Raw genomic sequence first — 18066 nt, 5'->3', positions numbered from 1 at the left:
GTTCCAAGTGCTATACAAATATTACCAATCTTATTTAACAGTTTATATGTAAGGAAAGTCTTCTGAAGGGTCATTGTACCCAGCATTGACGGAGGAAAAATGACATCAGTGGATAAGAATTTGGGTGCCTGGCTTTGGGTCTGGCACATGGCACACTAGGTCATGCTTCTTGGTCAGCTACTTATTTAACAAATCACAGGGAGTTCAGCTATGCTGAGGACTGGTGTTCCTCCTATGATTCATACTGATGAATGCTCTGCATGTAATCTCATGAACTAGGAGGTTATGAGCTACCTTGTCCAGTAAAGATTAAGGATTTTCTGAAGGTATTTTAGAAGAAACATTTACTTCACAAAACTTCATCCTCTCTTTATGAAACAGAAGTATTTTGATATGAAAGTAATTGAAAAGAAGGGTTAGATGTGGGAGGGTTTTGAGGAAAGAAGTCACATCTTGGGCACACAGAAAGAAACTGATATCTGGGTAGGATTCAGCTCCTGTGTTTCGGAAGGTTAGGGGCCACTTGCCTTGGCCCATGAGTTGGGTCGCTGAAATGCACCATCTTTCTCAGCCTCACCTGTGCTTCCATCAGCTACTGTTTAATCTTCATTTACAGAATGTAATTCGTTGTTTAATACTATGTTTTAAGTCATAGTCTGATGATGTTTCATCTTTAGTGGAAGTGTTTATTCTTGATTGTAAAACAAAAATTCTACCCCCTATGTTACTGTGTATGTATGGAGAAATGGAATTCTGGTGAGAAAATCCTTTCAGAAACCTGGAAAGTACCAGGCATATTGGCTTTAGTTATTGAGAAGGAAAATATTCCAATATTTTGTTTGTTTTGATCAATGTCTTTTGGTTGTATTTAATGAAATACATTTTTTATGAATACCAAGTTTTAAATTGAAAAAAAATATATGATACTCTATTACCTTTCTTGTAAAGAGAATTTGCTTCCTTGACTTTGAACACTAGCAGATAAAGTCTACTGCGCATTTAAAGAGCAAATCCCATGGAACAATTTCTCTGCTGGAATCAGTGGGTTTGGCTTCATTAACTTCATTCATTTACAGTACAAGAGCACTTTCACCTACATTTCTAATTGTTAGTATAAAGCCTTTTGGTTATTTTTTATCATTTGATAAATCACAACACATTGCAGTTGATAGGCTGTAGATTCATTCTCTAATGAAAAATATCCCTCCAGTGGTGTAGCCAGATATGATGGACCTTTCTTTTAATGTGCAGAATTAGCTGGTTATTTTGCATCTATTATATACATTCACATGACTGTAATGAAAATACTTGAATGGTCAGTACCTTAAAAGTGTGTTATGAATTACAGGAACTCCAAACAGGACTGAGCATTATTTCTATCCATACAGTGTTTTTATCAGTCTTTGCCTATAGATCTATAAATCTGTGAAGGGTTATCCTAAATCGCAAATTAGTGAAGAATTCATCCGTAATAAATTTTCTTTGTTCAAGAGAATGAGATGCTTTGACTCAGGTTAAACCCATAAAGTACTAAAGGAAGGTGGAGCTGAGCAGTAGATAAAGCAGTAGTGGAGGCTTTAGACAATGGCCTTGCCAAGAAAAGAGGTAACACTTTTTGGATTTGTTATTTTCTTGCCATTGTTCCACTATCAGTGGAAAACAGTATGAATTTGAGTACTCTGGCTAGCTTCTCACTGGCTTCATGGAGAGGGGTTTCAGGAAAAACCTGATGTCATGTCATAGCCACCACTGACATATCAAAGTGTGAGAATATTTCTCAGGAAATATGCTTTTTACTTGGGCTAAGGCATCATGAGTGATTTATATTACTTTATTTCACGGGCAACTAAAACTGTTCTTTTTCTTAAAGGTTCATTTTTTTTGTAAAAACGGGGATGTAGAAAAAAACTATCAGTCAGCCTGGAGTAAGAGATTTATAAAAGGTGTGGGAATTTCTCATACTAACCTGCTTTAACTCTGATCTGAGTACTTTCTTGGTCTAAAATTCTCAGTTCTCCCTTTCCCCCTGGAAGAATTCCAAATGGTTAGAAAGTAACAGTGTAGACTTGGATTTTTTAGATCATTGCAAAGATTTCAGGGTAATAACATGTTAATGAGAATCACGGGGTTAATTTGAGTATAGACAAAGTCATCACATCAAATAGGAATAGTGTAAGAACTGAGGAGAATAGTGTAAGAACTGAGAAGAGAGGACAAGTGGTGAGTTCTTTTAAGAAAAGTTCTTTAAATTCTCAGTTATGAGTTTATTGTCCTTTTCTCTGAAAAAAACAAAGGAATATTTAAAGGGACTGCTTCACTAATAAATTACTGTCTCTAGTTAGTTTTGTCTACAAATATCTTTCACTCTTCCCTACATTTTAATTTTTTCCCTGTGCTTTGGAGTTAGGTAAGTGAAGAATTGCTTTTGCCATGGATTCCTACTGACACCCTGTGTCTTGATTAGCTGGGATATGGTAGTAATCAGCTTATTTTATCTTTTGTTGTTCACAATCCTGCCAACTTTAACCGATAGGCTTCAGTTCACAGGATATCCCCAGGCTTGGCTTCCAGAGCGTTCAGTCCATTTCTACAGCTGATTTGTTGTCGAGTTTGCATTGACATAAACTTTGCTCGCCCTGTGAAGCAGATGAGTGGGAATAGATTTAGGGAATTCATAATTAGAAATATTTCAGCGCTGAAAAAAAGATCCAACATGTTAGTTGTCACTTTTGGATATAGCCTGAATCTTTATGGAATAGTTATGCTTAATATGTTTTGTTAATGGTTATGTAGCTGTCAAATAAATTCCATTATTTCTTGTTACATCATTAGAGACCATTAAAAGGATATTAGCATGCTGATGTAATTATGCAAGCAGACGTAAAATGACTATAGTTATGATTTTATAATCTAATTATGGGTGTCCAATGCCCCTGGTGATTGATTGTTGGACTGGTATCAGGGACTGAAGTCAGATGGGTAGTAATGTTTAGGAGGGTTTGTATCTATTTTTTTAAAAAATACGACTTTTCAATCTGCAGTATTGGCCTTCTTCATATAATCGAGTTATTCACAACATGACACACTATCAAGAAACATCCAAATGTAACAAAAATACCAAAATCTCTAAGCTCAACTTTGAAGATAGTGGAAAGAACTCAAAATTAACAGTCAGTCATTGATTAGAGCATAGATGACTTACCTGGTTTCTGATGAGAATACAAATAATTTTTGAATTTTTATTTAATGTTCTCATATTTGGGGTATTTGCTGACAACATTGTAAGGGGGAAGTTTCAGCTTTGACCCCAAGTGAATACCTTTGTATGGAAAGAAAACAGATTATTCTGATTTCATAGTATTTCAGGCCTTATATCCTACCATTCTCAGCCTTCAGTTAAGAGTGAGATTTTCAGCTGAATATTACATTCTCTCTAGACTGATATGATTTTCCCAATTGCCATTGAAGATCTTTCGCTCTAGGTGTCTCTTTTTCCCCCCATTTTGTTCTGCTTTATCTTCCTCCACCCATTTATCTTAATGGCAGTTTTCTCATTTTTGCCTTCTAATATACCTAAACTCAGTACTCAAAGAACTGAACTTTCAGGAGATGCGCTAACTTGACCAGCATTTCCATTTTCATATACAATTTTTCAGTGGAAGACCTGTGGCAGAGCAGTCTATTTTCATTCCCTAAAATCACATTAATTTCAATCTGCTGCTGTTGTCTTGAAGTGCAACAATTCACTATATAACTGTATAATCTATATATATAATGCTGAGAGTGAACAGGATGCTTAGGCTAAATTTCAAATGCTAATATAAATAGATTTTTTAAGTTGAAAAGGCTGATTCTGGTTATCTAATATAACATCCTGGATTACAAAGCCATGACATTTAACCAGTATTCCCCTATCATGAATTGTTGATTGCATCTATATTGTGCATCCAAAGCTAAGTTAAAAGACCAAATCACTCATCTTTCAGAGTCTAAAGCTCCAACACCCAGGATTCAGGTTGGTTGTTCAGCTTTCACCTCACAGTGCTCCCTGCCCAGACTACAGGTGAATTCAGTGTTTACTTGAATAGTTTATTATATGAAAAATGAAAAATTCAGGTTAACCAAAGGTATACAAGGAAACCGTATGATGGCTTCAGCTGAAAAATACCTTTCAAATTTTGTAGCAAACACAGCAATGTGATTTGACATTTTGAAAAAAAAAATACTATAAATTCAAAGTAATGACTAGTTTCAAAATCTAACTAAGCTTGGCTTATAAGGAAAATGCTTTTATTTTGGTGTTAAGAATAAACAAAAAATTGACTTTGGACTGAACTCAAGCCACTTTTTTGTTTTGTTCTGTTCAGGTGACCAATCTTTTGAATAACACTAATTATGATAGACTTCTGAAATATTGAATAATATATATTTTTTTTTTCTACAGCCATCTGTTTTATTTCTTAAAAAGAAAAGAAATCCTCAGTTAATGAGTAGCTCTTCAATGTTTCATTTTTTTTTCATTGTTCAGTGTGTGACTTGAGGTTTTATTTGTTGCACTTTATTCAAATTCTGCATTGAGGTCAGAAACCCCATTTCCTTCTGTTTTGGTTTGGATTTTTTCTTCTGATGGTGCTCTTCACTACACTATGAAAATGCTTGACAAACATGAGTTGATATATTTAACTCATATGAGGTATGGGGTTTTATTAGGACTATCCAGATCCAAAGTTATGCATGAAAAGATTAGTGTCAAAGCATTTATCACTACAAGGTGTCCAGTGTGATGTCTCACTGCATAGCTTACTCAGCCTTTCCTGAAAAGAACTTCACTGACTGAGACAGAGATCCCATTGGCTTCAATCTGCTGAGCATTCAATTACCTGAGCATTCAGCAGTCCCCGAAGTCAGCTCCATTTAGACAATGCTATTTGGCCTATAAAATAAATAAATAAATTTCTGAAATTATTTTTCCTCAAATGAACTGAGTCTGAAGTAGATGATTCCAGCAGAGTTTAAAGTAACAGTAGGACCTTTAAATCTTTGTTATTCCATTTCTCATTTGCAACATACTTCCTGAAGTCTGATAAACTTCAAATTAAGGCCCCAGAAAATATTGGCCTTTTCTACTACTTGACACCATTCATCTTTGGATTTCAAGGATCCTACTGAAAAAACGCTTCTAAAAAGAAGTCTGCATGTCTGTATTTGAAGTAATTTAATATTGATTTTTCCTATTATACTGTAGTATGTCCCTATACTTAGTATATCCTTTTTAATAGTTTTGTGTAAACAGTGATTCTAACAAAAGCTTGAATTTTGAAGGCTTGTCATAAGGACAGTTACACGCACATTCTTTTCATACTTCAAATCTCTTGTTTCCAAGTAGTGGGGTTAGAGACATTTTGCACCTCCTTTTCAAAGAACAAGCCTTACACGACCAAACATTACCTATCATTATCCCTGCTCTCAGGAAGAGCTGGAATGGTTGGACTGGAATAAATACAATTTGAAAAGCCAGCCAACCATCCCAGTGAAAAGAATTTGAACTGAGGAAGATACCTGAAAATCGAGCCAAGTAGTGGAAGTTTGGAGAAGCTTAAAACACGTTCAAATTGGAAGTGTTGGGCAGGCAGACTGGTGAGTGGAGCTCCCAGCCTCACCTATTATAAACATGTGCATTGGCTGTGGTGCCCTAATAATTCACTATAGGTTTTGTTCATTGTTTGTCATGTTATTTTTATAACACCTGAAAAATTCAATCAACCAGTTAATCATATTCAGTCATCCAGAGCCTAAACACTGGAACAATACTTGGTATTTTCACGCCACCATGCTGATGGGTTATGACATGTGGTGTATGTATGCTCTAAATGTGAGCAACTCAGGAAATTATTGAGAGGTGGGATAGTGTGAGGGGGGATTATTTAACCACTGAGCAGTGGTGGGACAGGTAGCACAGGGTCTTGTTAAGTTTGTATTTGAAAAGTTCCCTCCATTGTGCAGAGTCTCCATGATTCCATTCTCCTTGATTTGGTGTGATTAATCTTTTCTTGTGTTGTATGTTGAACATCTGTGGATTAATATTCTTGCAGAGTTTTTTTTGCAGATTGGCACATTCTGGATTCTGTTGTCTGTGTCATTTAGATTTACTGAGAGGAATGTTCTATAGCTCATCCTGCTCTCCTTAAGATGCTGTAATATAAACTAGAAATAGATAAAATTTTTATTTCCATTCCATTTATTGTCCAGAAATTAAGCAAGATTTGTATTTCAATTTGAACTGTACCATGCTTAGTCTCAATAGAAAGATACACCTTTTGAGAAAGTTGAGCAGTGTTTGTCATCTGCTCTCTGATTTTAAATAGCAAACAAATAACCATGGTTACTTGACATAATCTTGTTTAAAGTGTTATAAAAGCATAACTCAGAAATAATGGAACCTTTTTATTCAAACTTGACTTCTCCCACAGGTTTAATGAGTCTGAGAAACAAATTATCTGAAAAATGTATTGCTATAACTCATTGCATGCAGGCATTTATAAGAAATTACATTGTGTTTTCTGGTACATATTGTCTTATTTGACAACTAATTTATAATATAAAGATACATCACTTTTTAAAGGAATGATGATAAGGAAAAAAAAAAATAAGGTGAAAATTTGAACTACGCATTTCCTTACTTAAAAATGAGTGATTTCACAACCTTAGCATTACAGTAGTCTTGTGGCTTTTTCCCCTGAGGTACAATACATTTTGTGTTTCTTTCTTAAATGAATGTGCATATAACCAAGATAATTTTGCCTTCTCCACCGTAACTTTCCTGCTAGAAAAATATAAAAATCGTTAAAGTAACAGGACGGATTTTGGCCTGAAGCATTTTATGAATTCTAGGTGACAAAAGAGAAAGACTATAAAAATCTAAGGAGAGTCTTACAAATAATATGTATCATGCTTGGCTTTCCATTACAACATTTCGTCTCATTAAAACAGAGGATTTGCACCTTTGTAATCAAAAGCAGAATGAATCCACTAATATTGATACATTTCCATGAACTCATAGGTCCCTGCTCAAGAGAAGGTTTTTACAGATAAGTGAACTTCTGAAGTTTATCTATGTTTTTTTAACTTCATATTTCTCTCCTACTCATCTCTCTGTGTGACTGAGAATGCCATCATATTCCTTTTTTAATAAAATCAAGTTCATAACATTGTAGGGTAGGCAGGATATACTCCTTTCTTTCAAGTAAGTCATTGAGTGTGTGCCATTGCACTTAATTTATATAACATTTCACATCTTATTAACAGGTAATAATTTCCATTCTGTAGATGGGTAAATTGAAACCCAAGGCAGTTGGCTTTAATTTCCCTAAAATGGTACAGAACTTGGTGACAGATATGAGAATAGAAACAGAGAACTGTGATTCTTGCTCTTGAGCTAAAGCTTCATCCACAAATAGAATCACTAATATTAGAAATGAAAAAAGGTTTTTTATGTAGGGATTTCTTTAAAAGAATAACCCCTTAGAAGAAATATAAAAATTATTTTATGTCTAAGTCTGTCTTGATCCTCCTGCCCTTGGCTACCTGATTCACCTAGAAGTACAAACACACATTTTTTCTCTCTTTTTGTAACCTGGATGGTTGGATTTCATGAGCATTACAGACCTGCTGACCCAGCTGAAAAAGATAAAGGATTATTTTGCATTTTTTTTACAGCCTAGCCAGTAAATATTACATAAACAGGTCAATAGGTTGCATCACAACCTGTCTGTGGAAGGCTTTGAATTCCTTATGAGCCATGAAGACAGTCAGAGCAAATACACATCTGTAGGTGCAACTGAAAAAGCCCAGTAAGTTCCACTTGCAGTGCCTCCTTTGCCAAGGAAATATTTCTGCCTCACAGGTGGCAGGGGAGCCTCAAGAACAAATCTTCTCGTTGGTGTTCTCAGAGCTAAAGGAGATGCCAACAGGTCCTTAAGAGGACGAGCCAGAGAGTTCTGGCTGTAGCACTCAGAATTTGGTAGCCTTTTGAACTAAGACTTAAAAACTTTTAAAATAAAGTTTGGGGTTTTTTGTCTTTGGTTGTGCTGCCTAATACTGATGCAAGAAATTTGTGTCCTACATGGATCCTATCAAAGCTCTGAGCATTCTGAACCTGGACCTCTGTAACAGTCCTAACATGTGAGTCATGCTCCTCGTTAAGGATTAAAAGTCACTTGTGCAAGCGGAGCAAAAGGTGACTGTCATCCCAGCAGACAAATTTTACATGTGCTTTTGAGCAGCTCCCTTAACAGCACAGGTGTGCAGAGGGTGAGTAGGGCTGAAGCTGGTAAAATGCATTGAAGGCTTACTAGGTGAAAATTAGAAATGTCTGCTGTTTGTAGATATAAAGGTATAAAGAAGGAGAATGGAAACATAAATAGAATACTTTTTTTTTCTGTTTTTATGACATAAATTTTATCCTTTAGCTTAATCCTTGGGGAGTGAAAGAAAAATCATTGTACATTTAAGAAGCTTTTTGAGACCATTTTCCCACCCTCGCAGAGTCCAAACACTTATTTTTCACCATAAGAAATTATAGCACTTGTATGGTTTGTTCTTTTAAATACTGTAATTAAGAACCTTATTTGCATGGCAGGCAAAGCTGGCAACTTTCATGTACTCAGTGTGGTGAAAATGTCAAGTTTCATGGCTTGTGACAGATTAATAGAAAAATTATTTTAAAACTCTGCAAATTATTCATAGATATTGAGTAATCATCAAAAGTTGCATTTCGTGAAGAATAAAAATAGGACAAACTGAGTGTAGCATCAATCTCTAAATTAAGCGTTGTCTCTTTTTTAAATCATTTAAATTGTAGGCTTAGCAAAATAATCTTCACCTCAGATGAAGCAAGTTGTAAAATCTTTAAAATACTCTTTCATCATCTTTTGCAATGTAAATTAGGATCAGTGTACTTAGCACAATTTTGATGCATATAGATTAAATGATTAATACAAAATTAATGATTAATGTAAAATAATTAGAACTCCATCTTTCAGTATGGGTATCAGAGACCCACCAGACATGGGCCGCTGTTATTGGAAAGCATCCCTTTCTGGAGCAGTCATCCCTTTTCTGTGACTTCACTCTGGAAATTATTCTAATGGCAGAAGTGTGTCAGGCAGAATGCATTTCCTTATTTGAACACCTTGTCGTGGCCTCTTCTCTGCCCCTGGAATGATGCTCCATGAAGTCACTGCTCAGCGCTTGTCATGTCAGGGGGAGAGAAGAAGGCACGACAAGGTGTCCAAGGCCTTACCTGATTTATGAAGAATGTAACTTGCAGAAGTAAGTCTGGGCTGCAACCATCAAATCCAGACCAAGGTTCTGTTTCCATGTAGTTACATTTGCAAGATGTGATTGCTCTGAAACTGTCAACCTTTCTAATCTTTGTGGTCTACCTGCTATACCTCCCAGCTGGTGAAAACCCCTCTAATGAAATTCAAGTGGTGATAGGAAATCAACCACTACCTGGTGAGAACTGCAATAAGTGTCTTTCCCTTAGCAGGGATTTTGCTTTTCCATCTTTACCTGGTCATTGCCAGACACCAGGTGTAATGGCAGTACAGCAAGTCTTTAACTTTCTGTCTCCATGCTGTGTTTAGTGCAGGAACACTTCTTTAGAGAATGCTGCAAACTGTTCATACTTAGCATATATGAAGGATATAAATATAAATAGATAATATATTATTTGCTGTATTGCAGGGTATTCTGGAACATTGTGCATCATTCTGCACTTTAAGGAGCATGTTGAGAGTTTCCTGAGAAGGGCTCAAAAAGCTCATTTTGCTAAAACAGAAAAAGATTTTTTTAATTGATCACTGGCTGTGCGTACATACCTGTCAATAGGAATGTGAGAATTCATACAGCTCCACATTGATATTTCTGCACTCCAGGTGCAAAGTGAAGCAAATCCTTGAACAGTAAAGATATTAAAGAGTGAGAGATGTGTGCCTGTTTAGTATTAAGTCTGAGTGATGATCAATAATTCTCTACTCAACAGTTCAGGGATGTTATTTTGTAGCAGGTCAGCACAACACATCCTTTGCAAGCTCTCCTGAATCTTTGAAGCTCAGTCAGGTACCTGCTTGTGTAATGTAAATACAGTATGATGCAATGCTTCACAAAATAAATTCTGGTCAACAGTTCTGGTCAAAAATGTTGGTGAAACTTGAATCAAGTGGTCAACTTATTTACAGCTACTCTGAGTATTGCAAGGAGAACAGGATAACCAGGGTATACTTCTTAATCCATTCATGTATTATGTGTCAGTGTCCAGCTGCAATTTTCTGCCTTTGCTTTTCTCTGTAAATGATGTTGTAGAAACATACCATAGTACAAAAATGCCTCTGCTAAGTATGTGCTTTTCCCCATTAATGAGATTTGACGTAAGTATGTTTATATACCTCTGAATATAATATATAAAACATTTACAGCAGCATGAGCATCTCAATTTTGGAAAAATTGAGAAGGTGAAAAGGAGGCTTCAGTGCAATACAAACAATGGACATAAGCTTCAAATTCCTAAACATAGAAAGCACAGAAATGTGTACACATTGCAAGTCATTAGTTCAAGCTCACCAAACGTTTCCTGAGACAATTACCTTCACTGCTATAAAATTTGCTTTGCACAGTCCTCTGGAGCGTTACTAATTGCTTTTCTTAACCTCCAGAGATTAAAGGATTTTGAAATGAACATATAGACAAGTAGTGACTTTAATTTCAAATCTAAGCATTATTAAGGCAAGCTCTGTTTTATAAAATAGGGTCATTAAGGGAATGTTTCATGTTGGAAATAGCCAATCCTAATCTCTTCATCTTCCTCCAGTCTTGAGAAATTGCGCTCTGCCTGTATCTTAAAAATGAGATGCCACCTCAAATCATTTCCATCTGGCATCAGCTCTATGTCTCATCTTCAAGAGTACACAGACCCATGTTGGCACTTGTTTCTCAAATCCTTTTCCACTAGGGGGTATGATAGACTGTGACTGCATCTCACAGTGAACATGTGGTGTGATACTGTAATGCTGAAGTACATGCACACGAGGGAGAGGAACAGGCATGCAAAGCTTGGTACATAATTTATGGAGATTTAAATCCTGTCATTCATAAATATAATTATAACCTACGGCATGAAAGTGATATGGACCTTGCCATATTGATCATGCTCCAGCTCTGTTTATTCAGATGATTCATTTGTTGACAGGGAAAATGTAAGAAGAATGCTGTTAGTCGTAAAACAATTAAGGAAAGAAAATACTTCTATTTTACACAAAGAATATTCTTTGATTCTGTGTGTGTTGTGCACCCTCCCACCTTCAGATGGGAAATACAAACCCAAGAGGAGGGGATATTATTAAATCAGCAATCAACCTTCAAGTCATTTTGGTATAAACACTGTAATTATTTCATCTCTAGTAAACAGAATAAAAGACAACAGCACATAAGGGTGACAATTTGCAATATGCTTTGAATGTCTTTGTTAAAAAAACCCCCTTACTATGACTGAAGGCAGTATTACTGAAAGTTTAAAAAAAAAAAAAAAGGCAAAAGTTGTGACAGCCAACAGGGGGGGTAATTAGTTGGTAAAGTTCGAGTAATAAATTTAGCAGGTCATTGCAACAGACACTACCTTTTGTGTGGGGAGAAGTCACTATTTATTAGCCTTGAAGCCAGAACTGCTTACCTTTATTAAAAAAAAAAGTAGAAAAGTATAAGAAAAAAGTGATAAGTGCAATTACATTGTATAGTCCAGATGCTTTCTAAAATTCAAAATCTTCTCTTACTTAAGTGAGTATAAGTTAATTTGTGTCAGAAAAAACGACTAGAAATTACCTGAGGGTAATTGTAGTAGCATGCAGCTCAGGGGAGGGATAGACAAAAAATACTGTCTAACATTTTTAACCTCAGTCGCAGCAGATATGGGCGAGGTTTCAGCCTGGACATTGTGGTTCCCATGTCTGAGTGTTTTCCCCTGCCCAGCTGGGTGAGTGCTGGCTGGGGTAAGGTGCCAGCCAGGAGTGATTCCTCTGCTTCCCCAGCACCTCCCTTGTCTGTAGGAATGGTTTGTTTGCACTTCATCAGCTTCTAAGCAAATGTGTGCACTTTAGAGAGCCCCTGTGTTTAGAGCAATATGAAGACAATTGCCATTAGTGTTAGCCAGGCTTCAGAGGGTCTGACAGCAGAAAGCAGTCTCATCTACTCGACTTAAAGTTCCTGGTTAGGAACTATCAGGGGTGCATTTTAGACATCTTGGAACCTTTTCTCAGGCTGGTTGACCTCTTGTTAAAAAGTCTTTAAAAAATATTTTGCAGTCAAATAATTACTGGTTTTGTTTAAATGTTCTCGTCCAACACATAATGAACAGTGAGGAATTCCCTAAAGGGCATCTTTTGTTATTGAAATGTTTATTTATTGAGTGCTTTTGCCAGAAGCCCCCCATGAGAAAAAACTCATTTTATGAGCTCCTGAAGCAGTCAGTTCCCAAAACATCAAGCAGAAATGCAATTTTGACCAAGTAATCTCAAGGTCTTTTGTTTGCTTTTAAATAAACAGAATCCAATGTGCAAAAAGTTGTGACAAAAGCTGCTTTATTTTCTGTATTTTGCAAATATTCCTAGTGAAACCATGCTGATGTGGTGCTCAGGTGATTTCTTACATACAAGAATTCAATTGCTACAGTAGAGGAAGACAATATCTCACAGAGCAACAAATGAGTGGGTGTTTTAAATGATTCTGAGATTTATTCCTTCCTGCAAAAGAATGGTGTTAACCCAGTATCATCCCACTTGCAAAAGGAATTTTTTTCCTCACCTGTTTTTTGTTCTTGTTTTCCCTGAGCAATGAGGAGAAATGACAGTACTTGTGGCAACACTGGTGTGGGCATGACTCAGATCTTCCCGTGTTCTTGGATTATCCAGGTGGAGTCAGTAGAGAATAGTGGGATGGTTGCTGACAGGCTTCACTCCTTGGAAATCCCTGTCTCTCACTGCCTGGGCTGGGTCACCAAAATGATCCAGTTTTCATCTATATGACGCCAGGAAGTGCAGGGCTGCAGGGGGTGGGGCAGGGCAGGACAAGTGGGAGGAAGTGGGGAGTGGCTGAGAGATAAAAGTAAAACATTCGGGTAAGGGAAGGAGGGCAGGAAACTTTTTGTCTTTGCTGATGGAGCCAAAGCGTAGCTACATCGTGGTTGAAATTTGGTGTTGGTTCCAGATTCTCAGCTATAATGGACTATGCAGTGAAGATTTGGGGGATATCTGAAACTGATTTTTCTTTCTCCTCTATCTTGGTCGTGCAAGAGCTGCATACTGGGGTGATGCCCGCTTTTATTCAAAGCAGACTGCTAATGGAACTGTAAATATCTGAGCAGCCAGAGAGGAATCAGCCTTTCTCTTAGGCTGGCAACACAGAAAGAAGGACAGTGCAAGATTAGGTAGAGTCAGTGTTTGGTATCCTGAAACAGGTGCATTTTATGGTTGGTTATCTCAGGGTTAGTGACAGAATCGGGGAATAGTCTGGGTTTTTGTAAAGCAGTTATCTCAAATAAAAAGTGTTTTGCAGTTGTTGTGTTTTTTAATCTTCAATATTATTACAATGTTGACAAAAGTTTTACAGTTTCCTGGCATTATTAAAAGTTTTTCTTGACCACTAGTGACCAGACTTTTAGAGTGTCCTTTAACAATAAAATCTCTGTTTTCTTTTCTCCCCTTCCCCTAAGAGTACCTAGAGAAAAATGATTGATTAATGGCAGTTGCTGTTAACTCCAGAATAAAATGTGTGCAGTGCCTGCTTTGCTAGTAAAAGATGAAAGGATATTTCTTATTCTTATTCTTACTTTGATTCCCTTTGTAACCTCAAAGCAAAGTCTTACTGTTAATAATAGGTTTTTTCTGCCTGAAATGGAAAAAATTTAAAGGTCTTTTTGTCTAGGATATATGTGATGCAATTAAGCACACTTCATTAAGTGCTCTCCATTCTATGATTGTAAGAGATGAACATGTTACTGAAAAAATAACTTAATACTTAATTTCAAATCCTGCAACAAAATATTTTTAAATTTATTTCTTTTAGGCAGCAATTTTTTAGATTTGATTTTCTCCTCAGCCATGGCCATAGGAAGTCAAAAGCTGTTCCATGTACAGTTCCAGACTGTGCACTTCACCTTTTAAGCAGGGTTGTTCTTCATAGTATAAATAGCATATGTATAAATATGCATAGTATAAATTCTTTTCACTGATAATATGAATTAAAATAACCTTAGGAAGTTGCATAATACATAATATGTAGGTAAACTTTTATAAAATAGTAACAATTTTTGTTCTTCTTGAGACCCTATGGTCTTCTCCTCTGTAAATTCTTGCATTATAATTTATATAGTCTCTTGTTTCCCAGAATTTATTTTTTTTAAAATACATTCACTATATGGTTATGTGTATTTTTCTTTTGTCTTTTGTAGATAAGTATTGACATATAGTTTTAAGGACATCACACCGGAAATTTCTTCTTTCCTTTCATCAGATGTGCATGTAGGATATTTATTGGGATGGATGGAGAATGAATGCAACATTACTTATACAGATTTGTTTTTCTTTAAAATTGCACAATGATTTTTGTGAAACCCTGAGTACATCACCATTTTACATCTGGCTAATCAGTACCTTCCTCTGTAAATGTCTTACAGATTTTAGTGCCATAAAGGAACATCAGGCTACACCCAGAAAGGTCCCCACAGAGTCAAATAATTTCCCCTCAAAAATTGTTCCAGGAGGTGATTACTTCTGTTGTTAAGTGATAAATACATTGTGGTATGTTTCTGGTCAAAACCAGCTATTGGATCAGATATGCCCAGAATCTTTTCTCCACACATATTCTTCTAGAATACGATAAAGATAAATATTCTGAATTTCAGTGTTGTCCCTCTGACTTGCAGTTGTGACAACAGGAACTAAAGTTCTGTTGATGATAGGCATGTAAAATGTGAAAATATATGCAATCTTCTTTGGATGCTGAATTCCAGTGATGATCTATGCTGTTCTTGAGTTAATAACAGTTTCAGTGCCTCCATTTTGCCAATTTCATAATAAGAATAGTATATAGGTGTCTTAATAGGTTCTCTTTAAAAACCTATTTTGATAAGGAATATTATGCCATGTCTCTTGATTATGAATCTTACATTTTTTTAATAATCTCTTTCAGTGTGCTGGGACCAGCTGTGACCTTCCGAGTGCACTCAAACCTCCAAAACATTTCAACTGCAGATGTTGCCAAAGAAGCAGGTAAGTCCTTGTCCTCCTTTCCTAAACTGTGCCCACCCACATCTGTTTAGCAGTCAGTACCAATGCTGGCAGCACAGACACATCCTGTTCTCCCAGAAGACTGACATTTAAAGGGAGAGACAGTTGAGAGGTGAGTGGAGGATGAAAAATTGCAGTTTAACATCTTTGAGTCCATTAAAACTGTTTGAGACTTCCTTGTTTGTCAAGAAAATTAAATAGAGACTTGTAGTCAAGTTCCAGCATGGTGAAAAACTCCTCAGTGTTGTCAAAAACTCATAAAAAACCACATTAGTCATTTGTAAAAGAGAATGTAATACTTTCACTGTTCTGATACTTTTTTTCAGGCAACAAAAATGTTATTACATCTTAGCCTTAATTTCTGGAACAAAAAATGGTAGAAATATGCCTTTGTTGATGTACTGTTTAAACACCAACAATGACAAGTTAATAATCTTGGAAGTAAAGGTTGTATTTCTAGAATTAAGCTGCTTCTGAATAAGTACAACTGTTCTAAAGACTTCTATTGGCTCCTTTTGAGCTTGGCTATTAATTGTATTATGGAGTTGTTGATGGCAAGAAATATTTCTGCAAGGTATCTGGATTGATAACTGATTTGCTTCCAAATTACTCAATTGATAGGCTTTAAAAATCAGAAGTAAACAATTGCAATATTGCTTGTCAACAGAAACAAGAAAAGTTCATGTAAATAAACACTGGGAGCTCCAAACTGTCCATTAACTTCTCTTTTTGCTTTACCATGGATGAATTTAATTATAAAAAGAAATGGGGTAGTTCATATGCCAGAACTTTCCTTTGCAGGACCCTTTGCATTGGAGAAAGGTGTGGTTAACTGGTGGTTAAAGACTGGCAAGGGTTTATCATGTCAAAAAGCCCTAGATGTGTACTATCAGAACTCAGAAATTACAGTAAATATTGAATTATGTGACTCATTAATTTTTCCGGGGAAAAATTAATATGGCTTTTTTATAACAGTGCCCTCTCCTGTCTTGTAAACTTGTTGAATCTCTCTGAAAGGATCAGCAAATGTGATGCTGTTGGTAGAGCCTGCCTGGATTGCCAGAGGCTTTTGACAAGGTCTTCCCAGAAGTTTCTAAGGAAACAAATGGTTTCTTAGAATGTGAAATATGGAACAGAAAAACGGTGAATCACTAATTGATTAGGAGGCAAGAAAGAGAGATTAGGAATAAAGTATTAGTTTTCTACAAGGGTAAGATAGCAAAAAAGGTGGAAGGATCTCTGCTGGGACTATAACATTCAACATAGTTATAAGTGAATTAGAAAAGAGAGTGAGCAGGATGGTGAGAAATCCTGCTAATACTGAATTATTCACAGTGTTAAAGGTGAAAGTTGATCTTAGCAATGTATAAAGCTGAGTGAATGAACTCAAAATGGCAGATGAATTTCATTGTAAATTACTGTAAAAAAATTTCATATGGAGAAAAAATAGCTTTGCATGCAAAGTTGTGGGTCTAAGTAGTAATGTAGTTAGTGTAGTAATAGGTAATTTGATGAAAATGACAGTTCAGTCTCCATTATCAGCTGAACAAGGAAAGTGTTTTTAAGAATTATTTGGAAAGGAGTAGAAAACAGAACAATATCATTTGTTCTTGCATAAATCTATCCTTTGCCTGTGTTTAAATACCACATATAGTACTGCTTCTCATACCTCAGAGAGGTTGGAAATTCTGGTTTAAGTGGAAAGATTCAGGGAAAGGCAGAAGGCATGACTGTAAGTATGGAGTATCTTCCATATAACAAGTGGTGCAGTAAGGCAGGAAACTTTATTTTGGAAAAAAATAAAAAAGACAAGTATGGTATGAACTCTAGAGTTGCGCAGTGAATGTGGACAGGACTGTATAATTGCTTTTGCAATGCAAGAACAGATGAATCTGGCAGAAGGCAAGTTTAAAATAAATCAGAATGCAGTTTATCATTTTTCCAGTTGTGGATAATCAGGCTTACATGTGTTCAAAAATTTACACATGAGGAAATTAATGGAATTGACATCCACTGAAATTTAGCAAGACTGTGGAAACATTGTTAAGAAGTCCAGGAGGTTCCTGATGTGCCTTGGCCTGTTCCTAACAAACTACTCGAAAACTAAAAATGCTGTGACTTGTTTATTTAAGCAAAATTCAAGATATAACATTATGGTTTTTGTTACCACTGGAATCAAAGTAGTTGTTTTCAACTTCCTTAAATGCTGCTGACAAAGTACAGAGGTTCTGGGGACAAAATAATGCCACCCCAGAGAAAGGGCAACAAAGTGGTGAAGGATCTGGAACAGAAACCCTGTGAGGAGTGGCTGAGAGAGCTGGAGGTGTTTAGCCTGGAGAAAAGGAGGCTCAGGGGAGACCTTATCACTCCCTACAACCACCTGAAAGGAGGCTGTAGCCAGGTGGGGGTTGAGCTCTTCTCCAAGGCAAATGACAGGACAAGGGGAAATGGCCTCAAGCTGTGCTAAAGGAGGTTCAGGTTGAATATTAGGAAAAATGTCACTGAAAAGGTGGTTGAGGACTGGAACAGGCTGCCCAGGGAAGTGAGGGAGTCACTATCCCTGGAAGTGCTCAGAAACGAGCAGACGTGGAGCTTTGGGATACGGTTCAGTGGGCATGGTGGTATTTAGTTAAGGTTGGACTTGATGATCATGGAGGTCTTTTCCAACCATAATGTTTTATGATTCCATGAATTTCTGCAGGTTCACCAATTAAAATTCATATTTTAC

General features: G+C 36.4%; 1 protein-coding gene across 1 annotated transcript in view; it reads left to right on the top strand.

Annotated features, from left to right (window-relative positions):
- Nucleotides 1-18066, top strand: part of PTPRN2 (protein tyrosine phosphatase receptor type N2) — a gene marked incomplete at both ends in the record, with an annotated part of 647832 nt that overhangs the window by 281501 nt on the left and 348265 nt on the right. The window contains one exon of the mRNA XM_082298956.1: nt 15241-15320. Coding sequence (XP_082155082.1) covers nt 15241-15320 — 80 coding nt within the window. The remainder of the gene's footprint in view (nt 1-15240; nt 15321-18066) is intronic.

The sequence above is a fragment of the Coloeus monedula genome (assembly GCF_965178545.1).
Source record: "Coloeus monedula genome assembly, chromosome: 1".
Taxonomy (NCBI): Eukaryota; Metazoa; Chordata; class Aves; order Passeriformes; family Corvidae; genus Coloeus; species Coloeus monedula.
This window is presented reverse-complemented; position numbering and strand designations above follow the sequence as displayed.